Source organism: Mus musculus, chromosome 11, assembly GCF_000001635.26.
Source record: "Mus musculus strain C57BL/6J chromosome 11, GRCm38.p6 C57BL/6J".
NCBI classification, from domain to species: Eukaryota; Metazoa; Chordata; class Mammalia; order Rodentia; family Muridae; genus Mus; species Mus musculus.
Genome location: NC_000077.6, coordinates 58,071,621 through 58,092,381, shown reverse-complemented (window position 1 = coordinate 58,092,381; position 20,761 = coordinate 58,071,621). Strand labels below are relative to the sequence as shown.

Genomic DNA, 20,761 nt, shown 5'->3' with positions numbered 1-20,761 from the left:
AGCAGGAAGGAAAGACAGACAAGTGTTCAGCCCACAGGCTCTCAGCACATTCTGGAAGGAAAACAAAACAAAACACACAATACTTTTCTTGTTTTGGAGCTCTGTATTTATTTATTCAGCAAGCACTTCCTGAATGGGGGCTACATGCCCAGCTTGTGTTTGATGATTTAATACCACTGTAAACACAACAGGCGTGCCCTGTGATTGATTGATTGATTGATTGATTGATTGATTGATTGATTTTGATTTTTCGAGACAGGGTTTTTCTGTGTAGCCCTGGCTGTTCTGGAACTCACTCTGTAGACCAGACTGGCCTCGAACTCAGAAATCCGCCAGCCTCTGCCTCCCAAGTGCTGGGATTAAAGGGTGGGGGGAGGGTATGGGGGACTTTTGGGATAGCATTGGAAATGTAAATGAGGAAAATATCTAATAAAAATATTTTAAAAAAAAGGTGTGTGCCACCACTGCCTGGCGCACTGTGATTTTTTTTTTTTTTAATTTTTTACAAGGGATATAACCCAGGGTCTTCCCAGTGCAAGTCCAGTACTTTCCCATCAAGCTACACCCATCTGTTTTGTTTTTGTTTAACTTTATTTTGAGACAAGGTTTTGCCAGGTTGTCCAGGATGACTGTCAACTTGTCACATCCTGCTTCAGCATCCAAAGTAGCTGGGATTTCAGAAGAGCACAACCACACCCAGCTACCAGAAGCTCTTAAAGGATTGCAGCACCATGGGGAAGGGTTACTGCCCAAGGGCAGTCTCACCTCCTGGGGAGCCCTTCATCATCTCATTCAGCATCAGCATGAGCCCCTTTCCTTCTGCCTCTTTTTAAACCAGGGCCACTGATGCCCTGGTGAGCCTTCTGCTCATCTGGACTGCTGCTCCTGAGGCTGGTGGGCTCTTCTAAGATGCAAACAGCCTGTGCAGACACTAGGGGTGGGCAGAGTGTCATGATAGCTGCTGACTCTCATCTCCTAGCTTGATTTAGGTCTAGGCCCACAGAGTGACCACCAGACTTCATACAGTTGCCCATAAATACAAAAGGCCTCTAAGCTTTTGAAAGTTGCTATGGTAAAAGATGGATCACCCAGTTTGTCTTGTAGGTGGTCACAGCCTAGAAGAAAAGGACCTTGGAGTATGGTATGCATCTTTATCCGTGAGAAACCTGGCTTCTCACCCTTATATTCTGTCACCCAAGAAAAAGGGACAGCAATGTGACTCTTGGGATTATACCTTTTTGCCCAAAGCCAAAGGAACTAATCACGTCCTTTCCCACCTTGGGACAATGCCAGATTACATCACTCATAACACAACAGAAATGTACTGTTTTACTAAGAGCTTGAAACAAAATGTTAAGACACCTGGCTTCTGCCTGAGGCCTTTAGAGTTTAGAGTGAGTCATTTAAAAAACATTATTTCTATATCAATGTGTGTTAGCATGTGTAGGTATACATGCCTGCTTGCGGGCAGGTCACTGTCACACCAGAAGAGAGCATCAGATCCCATTATAGACGCTTGTGAGTCACCATGTGGTTGCTGGGAATTGAACTCAGGACCTCTGGAAGAGCAGTCAGTGCTCTTAACCAATGAGCCATCTCTCCAGTCCTGTCTTATTATTCCTTTAATACAGGATATCCACTCTAACTGGAAGCCAGTCTAGCTACTAGCAAGCCATAACCATGTTTCTGTCTGCCACAGCATAAAGCTTATTGGCCATGCCTGGATTTTCATGTGGCTTCTAGGGATTTGAACCTCTTGCTTAAGCAACGGATCCTTTTAACCACTGAGGGTCTTCCCCACCCTGAAGCAAGCCACCACTGCTATCTGGGTCTGACTCTTGAGTTACAAAACAGGCAGGACAAGATGACCATGAGGTCTGGATCTAGTTTTAGATTTGGTTTTTTTGTTTTTTTTTTTGTTTGTTTGCTGTTGATTTTTTGTTGTTGTTTTGTTTCTCTGAGAGGGTTTGTGTGGGCCACACTGGCCTCAAACTCATGAGGGTAAGGCTAGCTTTGAAGTCCTCACTCTTCCCACCTCTACCTGGCAAGTGTTGAGGTGAAAGCCCTAACCTATCACACACATCTTGTTTTCGTTTTATAAGACAAGATGCCAGTCCTGCGTCACCAGCCATATACTGAATAGCCCAGGCTAGCCTGAAACTTTTCCAGTTCTCCCACTTCAGCCTCCTCGTGCTGGGACTGCAGACATGAAGCAATAAATATCCACAAGTTGGTTGAGACTGCTTTTTGTTTTTTTTTTTGTCCTATAAGAGTAAGTTATTAGGTCAGGTGTGTTGGCAAACAGCTATGATCCCAGCTTTCAGGATGCAAGTATGAGATCATCCCAGGTGACACAGAGAGACCCTGTTGCAAAGACAAAGCAAGCTGGATGTGGTGCTACTCATCCTCTACTCACCTATGGCCCTGACGCTGTGAGTGGAGGCAGAGGAGTTAGTACAAAATAAATAAGTCAGGGGCTGGAGAGACAGCTCAGTGGGCCAGAGCACTCGCTGTCCTTGCAGAGGAGCTGGGCTTTATAGCACAGGGCAGCTCACAACTTTTAATTCCAGCTTCACTGGAATCCAACACTCTCTCCTGGCCTCCACAGACACTGTATTTACATATTAAAACCACACACCCATACACATACACATGCATAAAGAATTAAAAATAAAGCTAGGGGCTGGTGAGATGGCTCAGCGGTTAAGAGCGCCGACTGCTCTTCCAAAGGCCCTGAGTTCAAATCCCAGCAATCACATGGTGGCTCACAACCATCTGTAACAAAAATCTGATGCCCTCTTCTGGAGTGTCTGAAGACAGGTACAGTGTCTGCACATATAATAAATAAATAAATAAATCTTTAAAAAAAAATTGAGAAACCATCAGCAACAAGCCAAGTTCAAAGTCAACTAGTGTGACAAGACACCCAGACTCTAAAAATAAATAAAAAATATTAAAAATAAATTTAAAAAATACAAATAAAGCTAGGCATGGTGGTGCATGCCTCTTTAATCCCAGCACTCAGGAGGCAGAGGCAGGTGGATTTCTGAGTTCGAGTCTAGCCTGGTCTACAGAGTGAGTTCCAGGATGGCCAGGGCTACACAGAGAAACCCTGTCTCAAAACCAACCAACCAATCAACCAAACAAACTTTTAAAAACATCATTAAAATAATATAAGATGTTTACAAAGAAGTAAAACTTTAAAAACGTGGCTCAGTTAGTAACGGCACTTGTGATCAAGCCCCAGAGCCTGAGTGCCATCCCCAGAATCCACACCACCCTCACGTGTGTGCTATGGCCTGCATGTGAACATACCCAAAAATAAGCTCATTAAAATATAATAAAATGAGTCAGGCGTGGTGGTGGTGCACGCCTTTAATCCCAGCACTCGGGAGGCAGAGGCAGGCAGATTTCTGAGTTCGAGGCCAGCCTGGTCTACAGAGTGAGGTCCAGGACAGCCAGGGCTACAGAGAAACCCTGTCTCGAAAAACAAAAACAAAAACAAAACAAAACAAAACAAAACAAAATATATATATATATAACCATAGGATCAGAGGTGAGGAGGATACAGAGGATACAACATCTGTCCCAATGTTAATTCTACCAAGCTATCTATACACTTGAGAGGTCTTCAAATTCGAGTATGTTTCTTAATCTCTTTCTTCACATTTAAAAGTTCTCATTGTAGTGATATAATAAAACATTTTAATATAAATAATACCCATCACAAAAGGACAATACACATACATAAGCCATGGTGAGAAGAAACTACAGAAAAGAAAAGAAAAGAAAAGAAAAGAAAAGAAAAGAAAGGAAAGGAAAGGAAAGGAAAAGAAAAGAAAAGGAAAGAAAAGAAAAGGAAAGAAAAGGAAAGAAAAGAAAAGGAAAGGAAAGGAAAGGAAAGAAAAGAAAAGGAAAGGAAAGGAAAGGAAAGAAAAGAAAAGAAAAGAAAAGAAAAGAAAAGAAAAGAAAAGAAAAGGGGGCTTGGTGAGATGGCTCAGCGGTTAAGAGTGCCGACTGCTCTTCCAGAGGTCTTGAGTTCAAATCCCAGCAACCACATGGTGGCTCACAACCATCCGTAATGAGATCTGATGCCCTCTTCTGGAGTGTCTGAGGACAGCTACAGTGTACTTAGAAATAAGAAATGAATAAATAAATATTAAATAAAAGAGAAAGATTGTTATTTCTCTCTTTAAAAACATTAAAAAAAAAAAAGAAAAGAAAACTACCAAACTAGACCACTCTGTGGGCAGAATGAAAGATTTATTGGGGCTCAGTCTGGGGCAGACAGAAGAGCAAAATGGTCCTAAGGCAAGCAGATCTTTTATACGTCAGCCGGCAGGTTGGGGGTCTGAGCTGGTACAGGCTGTCCAGATCTGGATCCCTTGCCTAAGACAGTTGGCCTTTGGGGGAAGGATAGGGAGGTTCCTGAATGAATGAATGAATGAATGAATGAATAAGTGGTTCCTAGCAAACAAGGACCCCTTAAGAATTCTATTTTTCTAGCAAACTGAACCCTCCCTTTAGGCTTCTCTCCCCAGTGACAATCCTTCTGTTTATCCAGCCAGGGTCCTTCTGTTTAGGTCAGTGTCCTTGGCACTGTCATTTGGGAAGGTAGAGAGTTGGACCTGACAGGATATTCATCTTCCACACAGAGCACCCAGGAACCTTGAATCTCAAAGAAAATCTGGAAAAATTGGTCCACAGACAACCTCAATATGATACTGTCTCCGTTCCACCCACCCTCAGCCTGTTCCTCTATCCTACATTTAGATTTTTGTTTTGTTTTTGAAACAGGGTTTCTCTGTGTATCCCTGGCTGTCCTGGAACTCACTCTATAGGCCAGACTGGCCTTGAACTCAGGTATCTGCCTGCCTCTGCCTCCCTAGTGTTAGAATTAAAGGTATGAGCCACCACTACCCAACTAATATTTAGATTCCTAAGGTGTAATTTATCTAAATTAGGTTTGTTTGGGTTTTTGTTTGTTGAAATAAGCCAGCACAGCTCCTACCATCTGCTTTCCACAGATCAATGCTGAAAAGTATTAATTTTGACAGTGCAAGCCAAGTTCCCTTTAAGGTAGAATCAGTTCATCATAATACCAGAAAGCTTAGGTTTTTTTTTGTTTGTTTGTTTGTTTGGGTTTTTTCTTTTTTTTTTTTTTTTTTTTTAAATTCTTTTTATGATTTTTTTTAAAGATTTATTTATTTATTAAATGTAAGTACACTGTAGCTGTCTTCAGACACTCCAGAAGAGGGCGTCAGATCTTGTTACGGATGGTTGTGAGCCACCATGTGGTTGCTGGGACTTGAACTCCGGACCTTTGGAAGAGCAGTCGGGTGCTCTTACCCACTGAGCCATCTCACCAGCCCGGGTTTTTTCTTTTTTTGTTTTTTTCGAGACAGGGTTTCTCTGTGTAGCCCTGGCTGTCCTGGAACTCACTTTGTAGACCAGGCTGGCCTCGAACTCAGAAATCCTCCTGCCTCTGCCTCCCAAGTGTTAGGATTAGAAAGCTTAGTTTTTAGTGCACATTGTTAGATCTTGTTTTCTCTTTCCCAATAAGTCCCTGATCTTAAATGCAACTCACTCTTCTGAACAGTATATCATCCAGACAAGTTTATTTTGTAAGACAGGAACAAGGGATGTCTTCCTTTTCTTTAAATTTGAAGGGTCTTGGGTCTTGTATGTTCCAGACTGGCCTTAACCTGATGCTAACCTTGAAGGTCTTCTCTGTGTAGCTCTGACTGTCCTGAAACTCACTCTGTAGACCAGGCTGGCCTCGAACTCAGAAATCCGCCTGCCTCTGCCTCCCAAGCGCTGGGATTAAAGGCGTGTGCCACCACGCCCAGCCCTATTTATTTATTTTTTAACGTGTGCTTGGGCAGGTAGGTGAGTGTGCATGAGAACAGTCTCCGGTGCAGATCTCATCCTCTACCTTATCCGACACAGGGTTTCTCTTGTCATTCACAACTGTATGTATGCTCCAGGATAGCTGCAGTTGTATCTGGCTTTTACCTGGGTCTTCCTGCTTGTTTCCTGAGTGCTGGGATTAGAGACATTTGCCACCACACCCAATTTATGCAATACAAGGGATGGAAACCAGGGATTCTGGCACTGGTTCCTCAAGCTACATCTGCAGCCCTGATTTGCAACATTGCTCAGACAAAATGATGACTATGCCAGAGAATCATGTGTTTGCTAGTATAACTGCATGGTTCATAGCCAGCAGGCGGATCTCCCTCGGAGCATCCGGTCTGTGACACTCATTCCTACCTTCATGCTAACCTGTACTTTGTCAGAGAATATGAGCACCAGATTCAAGTTCTGCCAACTAAATCTCTGTAAAACTTGAGTCAAACTTGGATCCTCCCGGGGCCTCTTCTTTGACCCCTAGTCCATGTGATTTCCATGAAAAGAATTCAGATGATATGCACCGGCCTCCAGAAGACAAAATTAACAGTAAAGCAAGACACTCTGGAGGAAGACATAGTAGACTTGAACACTTTAAAGATGGAGAATAGACAATGCCAGAGAGAACACTGTGCCAGTGGATATCTTTAGAGGATGCTTTATTCTCTCTCTCTCTCTCTCTCTCTCTTTCTCACTCTCTCTCTCAGATTTATTTATGTTACGTATGAGAGTGCTCTATCTGCATGTACACCTGCAGGCTAGAATGGAGCATCAGAACTCACTATAGTGTTGTGAGCCATCATGGGGTTGCTGGGAATTGAACTCAGGACCTCTGGAAGAGCAGCCTGTGCTCTTTACTGCCATCTCTCCAGCCTCTTATCCCATTTCTTAAAGTCCTTAGACGGGGTTTCTTCCAGGTGATTGACAGAATGAATTAACTCTTAAGGGAGGGAACAAGAGTATTTGTTCCATCACAGGGAGCTTCTGGCTAGATGATAATGTGATGTTGGGATCTTTCTCTTTTATTAATCCACTTATTTAGTGTGTATATGAGTGTGGGTGCGTGAGTGTGTGTGTGTTAGGGGTCAGAGGAATAGGAATTGGTTCTCTCAGTTCAGCTTGCTTTGAGGCAAGCTCTCTCTTTTCTTTCTGTTATTGAACTTCCTGCTGAGTCTCCTATCTCTGCCCCCCCCTCCCCCCTCCCCCATCTTCCCTCCAAGTGCTGAGATTAAAGATGGGAGCCATCGCAGTGGTTTCTTATTTTCACGCGGCTTTCATCAAACTCAGGTTTGAGCCTGCCTAGGGAATGCTGACCCCTGAGCTGTCTTCTGGTCTGAGCTGACTCCTGAGTCAGGAGCTTTTAGGCACTATCAAATGCCTCCTGTCCACTCAGGAGCTCATGTCCATGCAGGGGCAAGGGTCAGGGTCCTGCTGTTTCAGGTGGAATCCACCCTGCAGACCTCTGTAATAGTGTTCTCTTACCAGCTACCACACACATACATCATAACAAGGGCAGCCTAAGATGCGTTCCAGCTCTTAGATTAGGGAGACCTCAAAAGGTAGGGGGGCTGGAGAGATGTCTCAACATGAAAGGCCTCTAGCTGCACTTCCTAGCGCAGGGGCTCAGCAGCTCAGTTTCCATTACCCTCTTCAGATGGCTCACAACCTCCTGTAACTTAAAGTTTCAGAGGATCTGATGTCCTCTTCTGGCCTTTAAGGGCACACACGGACACGACACATACACACATACTGAATTTTGAGACAGTGCTTCCCTACATAGTCCCAGCTGGCCTGGAGCTCAGAGATGCATGCTTCAGCCTCCTGAGTGCTGCGATTAAAGGCGTGCATCACCATACTTAGCCCAATTTTAATTTTCATTCTTTTTTTTTTGAGACAGAGTTTCTCTGTGTAGCCCTGGCTGTCCCAGACCTCACTCTGTAGACCAGGCTGGCCTCAAATTCAGAGATCCGCCTGCCTCTGCCTCCTGAGTGCTGGGATTAAAGATGTGTGCCATCACTGCTGGTAAAAAAAAAATATTAAAGGTAGAGAAAAATAATTTAGCCTTCAAAGAGGAAAGAAAGAAACATATTTTAGAAAGTGATCTTTTGCAGGGTGGTGGTGACACACGCCTTTAATCTCAGCACTTGGAAGGCAGAGGCAGGTGGATTTCTGAGTTCGAGACCAGCCTGGTCTACAAAGTGAGTTCCAGGACAGCCAGGGCTATACAGAGAAACCCTGTCTCGAAAAAAAACAAAACCAAAAAAAGTGATCTTTTGGGGGACTGGAGAGATGGCTCATTGGTTAAGAGCACTGACTGCTTTTCCAGAGGTCCTGAGTTCAAATCCCAGCAACTATATGTTGGCTCACAACCATCTGTGATGGGATCTGATGCCCTCTTCTGGTGTGTCTGAAGTCAGCTACAGTGTGCTCACATACATGAGATAAATAAATCTTTTTTATTTTATTTATTTATTTTTTGGTTTTTCGAGACAGGGTTTCTCTGTATAGCTCTGGCTGTCCTGGAACTCACTTTGTAGACCAGGCTGGCCTCGAACTCAGAAATCCGTCTGCCTCTGCCTCCCGAGTGCTGGGATTAAAGGCATGCGCCACCACGCCCGGCTATATAAATCTTTTTTAAAAAGAAAAATATAATTTAAAAAAAGTGATCTTTTTGGCAATGCACCCCTTTAATCCTAGCACTCAGGAAACAGAGACAGGAGGATCTCTGTGACTTCCAGACCAGACAGAACTACATGCTTAGATCCTATATTTAAAAAAAAAAAAACAGAATGGGTATATAGAACTATCATTTTACGTATTTATTTATTTATTTTTAAAGATTTATTTATTTATATGTAAGTACACTCTAGCTGTCTTCAGACACTCCAGAAGAGGGAGTCAGATCTTGTTACGGATGGTTGTGAGCCACCATGTGGTTGCTGGGATTTGAACTCCAGACCTTCAGAAGAGCAGCCTGGAAGAGTAGTCAGGTGCTCTTACCCACTGAGCCATCTCACCAGCCCCATTTTACGTATTTATAAATGTTATTAATTACCCTTGTCAAAATTACTAATTTGTGCTGCACTGTTGGCAAACAATGTGAGGCCATTTCTGTGTGTGAGGACCCTCTGCCTCCCTCCTCCTCTTGGGAGCACTCTCTGTGAAAACTTTGTCTAAGCCAGGCAGGGAGGGGCTCAGGAGGCAAAATGCTTGACATACATACCCTGACCTACCCCTCATCTTCGGGGATTCTGGTACCTCATGACCATCTCCAGAGACAGTTCATGGGCGTGTTGGCATAACTCAAAGACAAACAGCACCTGGGGAAACCTCTTCAGCTCTCAGGAAATCACAGGCCAACAGGTACTCTACTACTCACCGTGGCCGGGGCCTTCCCTTTGGCCTACAATCGCATCTGGAGCAGAACCTGGGCAAGTTCCTAATCCCTTGATTTCAACAGCACCCAGTTCTCACAGCTCAGCTCTGCCTCTTAAATGGCCACGGCTGTGACAGGGCCAGGGTTGGGGTCTCATAGATCAACAGTATCCCAGAGAGCCGGCTCCTATCTAACTGTAACACAAATGCTGTGATAACCTCTCCCCTGATCTGTCTCTTGGACTTTCCCCACACTCTTAGAACCTCGAGTCCTCTCAACTGATGGTTTTGACTTTGTTAGATTCTGTCCGTGAGAAGCCCTGATGCTGGTTTCTGGGTGGGTTTATGTCACCAAACACAATGGTCTCCAGGTCCATCCATCCTTAGGACTTTTCTTGCCATTCTTTGTGTGGCCCAGTACTATTCTGTTAGGTACCCCAGTTCTAATTTGTCCATTTGTTGTTGGTGAACAATTAAGTTGCCCCTTCCTCCCTCCCTTCCTTGTGATGTGATAATGAAGATTAAATTTAGGAAATTCAGGGCCTCCTAAGCAGGGGAAATGCTCTACCACTGAGCAGCCCTGCACACCTCTCTATATTAAAAAAAAAAAAAAAAAAGACAGTTTTTTCTAGACTAAAATCATTTTATTTTAACTCACAAATAAAACATCATACAGCTGGCTCAAGGAAGCCAAATATAGACAGGCCAACTCTACAAATTTCAGTGAACCTCAGAGTGGACAGGGCCTTCCCTGACCATTTAAACAATGGAGCTGTTAAGGACCAGAGGGTTAGTTCGGGTTTACACTGCCACTGCCCATCAGGTTTTCTGTTTTTTGTTTTTTTTGTTTTTTGTTTTTGTTTTTTGAGACAGGGTTTCTCTGTGTATCCCTGGCTGTCCTGGAACTCACTCTGTAGACCAGGCTGGCCTCGAACTCAGAAACCTGCCTGCCTCTGCCTCCCGAGTGCTGAGATTAAAGGCATGCGCCACCACACCCGGCTGCCCATCGGGTTCTTACCCTGAAGGATCTTAGCTCCTCAGAGCTGAGTTTCCATTTCTCCAGCTCGAAATTCTTAGTCAGGTTACCCCTGTGTTCAGAAGTCTACACTGCATTACCTAAACCCGGCAGAAGGCCCTGTGTGGGTGTGACTGTGTGGCCCCAGGACAAGTCCACAGCCATATGACTGCAACAGCTGCCATCTGGCCATTCATCAGGGGAACCACCTGGGAAGAGAAGCTTTGGTTTCTGTGTGTCATCCTGAGTGTTTATCTGCTCAGCAGCTAAATACTCTAAATTGTCAAAAAGATGTACTCACCTATGTGTATGACGTATGTATATAAGTGTGTCTGCACTCCTGTGCCCCAGGGCATGAACTCCTACACAAGTGCTGGAGTTACAGGACTTTTGTGGGATACCTGGTTCATTATATGGGTTCCAGGATCAAAACTCTAGGCTTCATATGATTGTGCCACAAGCACTCTAACCACTGAGCTATCTCTCCAGCCCCCCTCCTTTAATTATTCTTTATTTTGAGGCAGATATTGCTAAATATCCAAATGTCTTTCACGTAGCTGGGATTCCAGGTATGCAACACTATATTGACATCTACACCGTTTCTCAGCAATTGTAAGCAGCGATTCGGTGGACATGAGAGTATAGATATCCCAGGGTTCTGACATCATTAAATACACCCATTGGCTAATGCTGGATCACCTACCTACCTGTGAATTCCAAATGCTGGGATTAAAGGCACATCCTTTTTCTCTTTTGAGAAGTTCCATTTTATTTTTTATTAGCATGCAAAATTAGCATAGTTTCATTCAAAATAAAATTTGCTGTTGTCCATCCTTCTCCCCCACCCCCTCCTTTCTCTTGCACCCCACAGCCTCCTTTCTGCCTCTTGTGCTCTGGGTTTCTCTGTTCCAACTTCCTCTCCGGTGTTCTCCTATCTGGTTCCAGAGCCTCTGCCCAGCCTCACATCCACACACACTCATGTGTACACACTCATGTGTAAGCATTAAACGTTATGAGGGGCACCTGAGAGAGAGCGTGCACTTTCTCTCTGAGGCTGGATCACCTCATGGTAAGCCTTTCCAAATTCATCCATCTTTCTGCAAACTTCATAATTTCACTTTTTTTTTTCTTTAGGGCTGAACAACATTCCATCATGTGTAAGTACCATATTTTCATTATACAATCCGTGTTCTAGGTGTTGTGAATAAAGTAGCCATGAACATGGTTGTATAAGCATCTCTATGGCAGAGTTTGGTGGTTTGAATGAGAACAGTCCCCATGGGCTCGTATATTTGAAAGCTTAGTCCCCAGTCAGTGGAACTGTTTGGGAAGGATTAGGAGGAGTGTCCTTGTTGGAGGAGGCGTGTCTCTGGGGGGGGGCAATTTGCAGATCACATGTGGGCACTCAGCTACTTCTCCAGCACTGACCCTGCCTGCCTTCTGCCACAGTCCCTCTCATGGTGATCCTGAATTAACCCCTCTGAAACTGTAAGCAAGCCCTCAAATTAAATATTTTATTTTAAAAGTTGCCTTGGGGACCCGGCATGGTAGCAGACGTCTTTAATCCCAGCACTTGGGAGGCAGAGGCAGGCAAATTTCTGAGTTTGAGGCCAGCCTGGTCTACAGAGTAAGTTCCAGGACAGCTAGAGCTACACAGAGAAACCCTGTCTCGAAAAACAAACAAACAAACAAACAAACAAAAAGTTGCCTTGGTCATGGTGTCTCCTCACAATAGTAGAATATAGAACCCTGTGGGTATATGCCAGGAGAGCTGACTGGGTCATACGCTACTTCCATTTGGCTTTGTTTTGTTTGTTTTAGTTTTGTTTGTTTGCTGGGATTAAAGGTGTGCATCAGCTGTGGTGAGAGGTCTATGTATAATGTCTGAGACATGGCTGTGCTGACTTCAGCGATGGCTGGGCTAGTCTCAATCCCTCTGTGAGTGTGCTGAGATCTCCTTCGCCTGGGTCTTTGCCAGCACTTATTATTTTTCAGATAAGAGACGGACTTGCTAGTGGAATGCACTGAGTCCCATCGCAGGGGAGGTGCAAGCAGAATTGGACTTCAAGGTCATCCTCACTCACCGAGGTGAGGCCAGCTGAGACTGACTACATTGTAAGACAGGTCTCAAAGCCAAAAAAAAAAAAAAAAAAAAAAAAAAAAAAAAAAAAAGGAGCCACTCTTCTAGCATGAAGTGAAATACTATAATTTGCTTACTGATTCCAGTTTGAACCAGTAAAAGTAAAGTGTATTTATTCTTTTACAATTCCATATAGTGTCTTGGTCACACCCATCCACAAGTTCCTCCATTCATCTTTCTATTTGCTGTGGAGGGGTTTTTTTTTGTTGTTGTTTTAAAATATTTTACTTATGTGTATGTGTGTGCATCTGTATGTGGATATGTGTGTGTGTGTGTGTGTGTTTGTCAGCTCCCTTTGGAGCTAGAGCTCACAGCAGTTATGATCCATATCCTGTGGCACCAGGAACCAAACTAGTCCGCTGCACAAGCAGTGTTTGCTTTTTTTTTTCAAAGATTTAATTTATTTATTTTATGTATATGAGTACACTGTAGCTGTACAGATGGTTGTGAGCTATCATGCGGTTGCTGGGAATTGAACACAGGACCTCTGCTTGCTCCGTCCCCACTCGCTCCAGCCCAAAGATTCATTTATTATTATATGTAAGTACAACGTCGCTGTCTTCAGACACTCCAGAAGAGGGCATCAGATCTCATTATGGATGGTTGTGAGCCACCATGTGGTTGCTTGGATTTGAACACAGGACCTTCAGAAGAGCAGTCAGTGCTCTTACCCGCTGAGCCATCTCTCCAGCCCCAGTATTTGCTTTTAATCAATGGGCCGCCTATCTCTCCTACTTCTTTTGATTCTCTTAAATTATATTTTATTCATTTACTTATTTGGTGTGAGGGAATGGAGAGATAGAGATAGAAATAGGTAGGTAGATAGATAGATAGATAGATAGACAGACAGACAGACAGACATGTGCAAGTATGCACTGTTAGAGTCCCTAGATCAACTTTTAGAAGTCCATTCTCTTCTTGCACTATGTGAGTATGGATGATGACTGAACTTGGGCAGTCAGAGCCATCTCTCCTTTAGATCCTTGAACTTGCAATGATCTTCCTTCCTCTGCTTCCTGAGACGCAGGAGCCACCACGCTTGGCTCATATGCCAGTTTTTTTATACAGGGTTTCACATACAGGATTATGTTAGAGATAAAAAATCTGAGGATGTGCAATGGAGGCATACATGTGGAAAACATCCGCCCACATAGAACAAATCAAAACAGTATAGAAAGAAGCACAATGGAGGCTCACGTGCAGTGCACACACTGTGTGTATAGGGAAATGCTTGTACATGTAAAGCAAGCTTAAAAATAATATAAAGAAGTGCAAAGGAAAGCAAGCTTAAAAATAATACAAAGAGGGGCTGGAGAGATGGCTCAGTGATTAAGAGCACTGACTGTTCTTCTAGAGGTCCTGAGTTCAAATCTTATAAATATATATACTTATAATAATATAATTGTACTTATAATAATAAATATATTATGCTTATATATAATATAAATATATTTATACTTATATAATTATTATATATTATATATTATTAGATATATTATATATTATTATATAATATAATATATAAATATATTATACTTATAATAATATAATTGTACTTATAATAATAAATAAATCTTTAAAAATAATAATAATACAAAGAAGTGCAAAGGAATCTTGATTTAATTCCCAGCTTCACATTACCCAATGGGAACAGGAGGGTTAAAGTAGGATTGTCCAGGGCTGAGGCGACTGGTGACGCAGGTGGAAACACTTCCTACAGAAGCATGAGGACCTGAATGTGAACCCCCAGAACTCACGGGCAAGCAGGTGCATTGATATGAATCTGTCACTCCAGCACCTGAGATGGAGGCAGAGACAGGAGGACGCAGCACAGTGGGGAACAGAGACTGCGTCTTAAGGTGGAAGGTGAAAAGGAACGCTGAGGTTGTCCTCTGACCTCACACATGCACCCACACTCACAGACACACCAAGGACACTAAACAAACAAACAAAAGACTGGAGGGGCTGGCACAACGGCTCAACAGTTAAGAGCATTGGCTCTTCTTGCAGAGGACCTGGGTTCGGTTCCCAGCACCCACGTGGCAGCTCACAATGATCCCTAGCTCCAGTTCCAGGGGTCCTTTTACCCTCTTCTGAACTACATGGGTGTCAAGCATGCACATGGTACATATACTAACATGTATGCAAAACATGCATGCACATAAAATAAATAAATCTAAAAAAAAAAAACCCAAAATAACAAAAACCCTGAATTTCAGTTGCACTCCATGGAAAGCTTCCAGAGAGGAGAACTGTGTCCCAGCCTCAATGGAACTGATCTGTATCCTGAGAGTATGCTGCATCTCCATGGAAACAGATGATGGCAAGAAGGACTATCTTCGATGGCAGTTGCCACATTCCCACAGCTGAATCAAAATACAGAGGTCTCCTGTAGCTCAGGCTAACTACTCAGCCATGACTACAGCCCTTTAAATCTGATTAAAGCCCAGCCTCCCCTGTATACACTGAAACCCAGCCTGGGTCACTTGAGATGATAGTACACACACAGGGAATCCCAGTACTTTGTAGGCTGTATCCAGAGATTCTCACGTTTGAAGCAAGCCATCTGGGAGGAAACAGATCACTGTGAGCCTCAGGACAAGGAGAACCCGGGCATTCAAGGACTTCCGGTTTTCCTCAGCAGTTTCTTAGTTCAGGTCCACCAGTTCTGTTAATTTATTATCACTGTTATCTTTAACAGATTTGTTTTCGGCTGGGTGTGGTGGCCCACACCTTTAATCACAGCACTTGGGAGGCAGAGGCAGGTGGATTTCTGAGTTCGAGGCCAGCCTGGCCTACAAAGTGAGTTCCAGGACAGCCAGGGCTACACAGAGAAACCCTGTCTCGAAAAAAAAAAAAAAGTTCGAGGCTTAACCATGTCTCCACCCCAGTTCTTAAGTTTTTTTTCTTTTTCTTTTTTAAAGATTTATTTATTATTATATATAAGTACACTGTAGCTGTCTTCAGACGCGCCAGAAGAGGGCATCAGGTCTCATTATGGGTGGTTGTGAGCCACCATGTGGTTGCTGGGATTTGAACTCAGGACCTTCAGAAGAGCAGTCAGTGCTCTTACCCGTTGAGCCATCTCACCAGCCCAGTTTTTAAGTTTTGAGACAGGATTTTACTATGTTTCCAGGCTGGCTTGAAATTCACTATGGAGACCAGACTTGATACTGACCCTCAAGTGTTGGGGTGACGAGAACACATCACTAGACTTCTAGCATGGGTTTTTTGAAGCTGATTTTGGAAAGTGTGGGCATATGCACCTGAACTGAAAGTTTTCCTTCTGGTTCCTACCTACAGACGTTGCCTCAGCCCCCCGAACAGTGAGTTCTTCAGGAACGTCTCCAGAAGGTGTGGAGGACTCTGGAAGGTCAAAGGCCACTTCTCACAGGCGAAGATAATGGTGTTGATAGTGAAGAATTTGGGGGAAGACCTTGACTTGTAAGGGTTCCCTGGGCGGCCCTAGAAGCTTAAAGAACAAACCCTCCAAAAATATCCCAGCCTCTTCCCCATCCTGACCATGTTAGTTACTTCATACCACCTAACAGCACCAGAGAGAAAACCGTGAACCAGGGTTATGCTGCCAGCAACCATCCTGCATATGTGTAGATACCAGACACCACCGCCAACTCACCCCACCCCATCCCCACCAACCTGAACTGTTTGCTTTGACATCTGGACATTTGGCTCCTCAACCCATGACAGCCAACAGGCTCAGCCCTCACATCCTGACCCTCCTCTCACCTCCCTGCCCCTCTCCACCACACTTTTTCAGATCCCTGGACAGTAAGAGTCCTGGTAGTCTGTGAAAGGGGTTTCTCTGACCTTAAGGATATGGAGCAAGGTGGAATCACAAGGACTTCTCAGGTGAACAAGGAGAAAACAAACAAACAAGTGGTGATTTAAAGGAAAATGCTTGGGCTGGAGACGTGGTTCTGAAGGCCAAGTGCTCCCCAAGCATGAAACCCTGGGCTGGGCTCCCAGCACTTGGGAGGTGAAGGCAGAAGGATCAGAAAGTCAAAGTCAAGTTTACTGCCAGCTTTAGCAGCTAAAGCTCAGCCTCAAAACACAAAGCTCACAAACCCTTTCTTTTCTTTTTTTCTTTTTTTTTTTTTTTTGGTTTTTCAAGACAGGGTTTCTCTTTATAGCCCTGGCTGTCCTAGAACTCACTTTGTAGACAGGCTGGCCTCGAACTCAGAAATCCGCCTGCCTCTGCCTCCCGAGTGCTCACAAACCCTTTCTAAGCCACGTAACGGGCAGATGCATCTGCCTCAGGCTTGGACCGAGGCTCCAGTTCTGGAGTGGTCACTAAAGAGAGTCCCAGGGGCTTCCTTGAGGTATAGATTATGACTCTGCCAGGTCCCACTACCAGCTCCTTCATCCCTGCCTGTCACCTTCACTAAAGAACTTCTCAAGGGGCAAGGGCAACCAGGCCCAGCAGGCATCCTGCACACCATCTTCTGTCATAAGCTGCCCCATCTGCAACCCTAGGTCGAGCTGGGATCCAGATGCCTTGGGTCTTGCCTACTGTGGGGTCACAGTGAGTCTCAACTGCTTCCAAACACCGAACGACAGGCATGCTCTCACTTCTCCAGCCTCAGCAATCTGCAGGTGGGTCAGAGAAGTAGCTGCTCAACACCCAGAGCAAGAGAAACCAAGCATGACATCTAAAAGAATGCAGCTAAGCATCATCGTCAGAAAGGGAAAAATCCGCTGGAGAGATGGCTCAGTGGTTAAGAGCACTGACTGCTCTTCCAGAGGTCCTGAGTTCAATTCCCAGCGACCACATGGTGGCTCACAACCATCTGTCATGGGATCTGACGCCCTCTTCTGGTGTGTCTGAAGACAGCGACAGTGTACTCGTCATATATATAAAGGATAAAAATCTTAGAGAGAGGGAGAGAGAGAAAGAGAGAGAGAGAGAGAGAGAAAGAGAGAGAGAGAAAGAGAGAGAAAGAGAGAAAGAAAGAAAGAGAGAAAGAAAGAAAGAAAGAAAGAAAGAAAGAAAGAAAGAAAGAAAGAAAGAAAGAAAGAAAGAAAGAAAGAAAGAAAGAGGAAAAGCCCTGACTCAGCAACACGAAATCTTGTTAGAAGTTGGACCCTGGGGGGCTGGTGAGATGGCTCAGTGGGTAAGAGCACCCGACTGCTCTTCCGAAGGTCAGGAGTTCAAATCCCAGCAACCACATGGTGGCTCACAACCATCCGATCCCGAGATCTGACTCCCTCTTCTGGAGTGTCTGAAGACAGCTACAGTGTACTCACATATAATAAATAAATAAATCTTTAAAAAAAAAAAAAAAAAGAAGTTGGACCCTGGTCCTAAGAAAGTGACAAAAGTCTTCCTTGTCTGCGCTCCTTCTGCTCTTTCTGCTCCTTCTGTTTGTCCTATGTTGGGCTAGGAGACCTGAAATCCCTGGAGCAGGATATGGCCCCAGGCGACAGGGTGGGCTCTGGGTTAATGGTGGGTTGGTCTGGGCTGGTCTGCAGGTCTTGTAAATCAGAAAATGCCAAGAGTGCATATCAGAGATAAAGATAAGGAAAGAGAATTAAGAGAATTGCTACCTAGTTCTCAGTTATAGTTTGTGTGTGTGTGTCTGTCTGTCTGTCCACAGCTGAAGTGTTGTGTTGTCGCCAGTCACTTTTCACCGTATTATTATGTAGCTTGGTTGCCTCCCAATGTTGTAATAAAAAATTAAAGGCACACACCACCATGCTAGGCTGTTCATTCACCTTAGTCTTTGAGACAGGATCTCTTACTGAACCTGGGGTTTTCTGATTTAGCTCCACTGGCTGGCTCGCCAATGAGCCTCAGGCATCATTTTGTCTCTATCCCAGGACTGGACGATAGCCGTGTACCAGCACATCTGAATCCAAATAAATAAAAAGGATTCAAAGTTTCTTCCTCTGAACTCCTTGTCTCCCTGACTCCTGAGTTACAGGAGTCTAGGTTACAGCATCTGGGTTAAGCCACATCCCCAGTTCCCAAGCTGTATTTTCTCATTATCTGCCCGACCAGTGTGAGGTGACACGCTCATTGCCCCTTATAGTTAGTAAGGCCCATTTAAGCTCCATCATAAATCAAACAGGATATCCAGTAGCACCACAGCCTAGGCCTTGCAGCCCTGAGGGCTCTGCAGTGGTGTGCCCTAGTTGTCCTAGTTGTGATACCTCCCCAAGAACTGTGGCTCTAAGAGCCATCAGAGGCACTTATGTACTCCTAACTGAATAGAGTAGAAGCAGCAAGAAGTGTCGTAAAGAAGAAAGGGGTGAGTTGGAAACTGAACCTCTGTCCCCTCCAAGAGCATCCCGTGCTCTCAACTGCTGAGCCTTCTCTCTAGCCCCAAATCAGTTCTGTATGAAGCTCTGCCTTCTGCGTAGGGAGACCGCACACTCCTCTTCTCTACCTCTTTCCTCACACTTCCTTTCTGCATTTCCCTAGCTATTTGCTGCTAACTTGTTTCCCCAGTATCAATTTTAGGATCCGTTTGTCTGGTGCCAGCCTTGACTTCCTCCCCTCTCCCCTTTTTAGCTGCATGTGGTAAAGACCCCCAGACCTATACTTTATCTTCCAGATGGCAGGACACATGGAAAGTCCAACCAGGTAAACACCTGCCATCCCACTGTGCTGGTTAGGAGTCCATACTCTCCTGTTCCCCTTTGTTCTTTGAGACATGGTCTGTCTACACGGCCTTAGCTTTCCTGGAACTCACTATGTAGAGCAGGCTGGCCTTGAACTCACCCCTTTGCCAAGAGGTCCGATGACACACACATAGCACAGCTGTTAAAAGACTTTCCTATCCCCATCTGGGCAGCAACATTGCTCAACCATTTTGCTGTGGTTGGGATAATCTTCTTCCCTCCCCCACCTTAAGAGTCTGGTCTTCATAAGCACACCCAGATAGAGCCAAGAACCTCGGTAGGGAAGGACCTTCCACAGACAGGGAAAGGTTAGCAGCCTGCTCCTAGCAGGAGTCTGACTGGCCTGACATTCTCAGCTCCTACAGGAGGGACACATCTGAAGCTCCATGAGGAACACGACTCTCATCCAGGGCTCAGGGCTGCTCCTGTTGTTGGTCTTCTGGAACTCGGTCACATGGTGAGTGGGTTCCCTCCAGACTTATGGGGTGATAGGCACGGCATGAAAGAGCTGCCTTCTTGGGCTTCTCCCAGAATCTTTTTTGTTGTTGTTGTTTTGTTTTTCAAGGCAGGGTTTCTCTATGTAGCCCTGGCTGTCCTGGAACTCACTCTGTAGACCAGGCTGGCCTTGAACTCAGAAATCCGCCTGCCTCTGCCTCCTCAGTACTGGGATTAAAGGCCTGCGCCACCATGCTTGGTCTCTCCCAGAATCTTGAATGATTTTCCTTCCAAGGCATCTTCAAAGATTTTGGGATGCTTCCGGCTACTTTTGCCAGACCCAGTGGGAGAAACTGCTGTCTACGTTTGAAGGCTATGAGTGGATCCTGTACTATATAGGTAAGGTTCCAGCCAGAGGGCTGTGTTGGGCTCCATATTTGTTCTTTTCCCACACCATTTATTATTATTACATTTATTTCATGTGCATGTGAAGGGCAGGCATAAGCTTACTATAGCATACATGTGGTGGTCAGAGGATAACATGCAGAAGTTGGTTCTCTCCTTCCAGCATGTGGTCCTGGGAATTGAACTCAGGCTGCCAGGCTTGGCTGCAAGCACCTTGCCCTAGGCTCTATGCAATGGGCTCAATCTGCTCTTTTGTAGTTTTGCTTTTTTTTTTTTTTTTTTTTTTTTTTTTTTAACCAGACAGGTTCTTATTATGTAGCCCTGGCTACCCTGGAACTCAGAGATCGTCCTCCTTCTGCCTCCTTGACTTAGGATTATAGCATGCACCACTACCTGCCCAACCTGCTGGGTTTTTATTGAATACTTGTACCCATCTTGCCACATGAGCAAGGGTTTAATATTTCAATTTGCCAAGTCTTTCCTGTCACATGAAAGACTCCTCATCTCCAACTAGCAGACAGTTAGGCTTCTTTAAATGTTTCCTTGTATTGAAAAAATACTATTGATATACTTCATGTGTATGTGTCCCTTAGCTTATGTCTGTGCACCATGTTCATACTGGAGCTGGGAGGTCAGAAGAGGGTATTGGTTTCCCTGAAACTAGAGTTACAAATGGTTGTGAACCACCACCACGTGGGGCTGGGAATTAACCCCAGGTCTCTGAAAGAGCAGTCAATGGTCTCAGCTGCTGAGCATTCCCTCTCTAGCCCTTAGGTTTTCTTGTGGGTTTTAATCTGTATGTATGTATGTATGTATGTATGTATGTATGTATGTATGTA

At 44.6% G+C, this 20,761-nt stretch overlaps 1 protein-coding gene across 3 annotated transcripts in view; it reads left to right on the top strand.

Moving 5' to 3' along the window:
- The window catches only part of Gm12248 (predicted gene 12248), a 29,515-nt gene that overhangs the window by 815 nt on the left and 7,939 nt on the right, over positions 1 to 20,761 (top strand). Inside the window, exons 2-4 of one of the 3 annotated variants that reach the window (NM_001378239.1) lie at positions 11,435 to 11,457; positions 19,439 to 19,539; positions 19,813 to 19,916. In NM_001378239.1, the coding sequence (NP_001365168.1) occupies positions 19,469 to 19,539; positions 19,813 to 19,916 (175 nt within the window). In that variant the 5' untranslated portion in view covers positions 11,435 to 11,457; positions 19,439 to 19,468. Of the gene's footprint in view, positions 1 to 11,432; positions 11,458 to 19,438; positions 19,540 to 19,812; positions 19,917 to 20,761 lie in introns of those variants that run through there. The other 2 variants (XM_030246461.1, XM_030246462.1) reach the window with 2 other exon arrangements.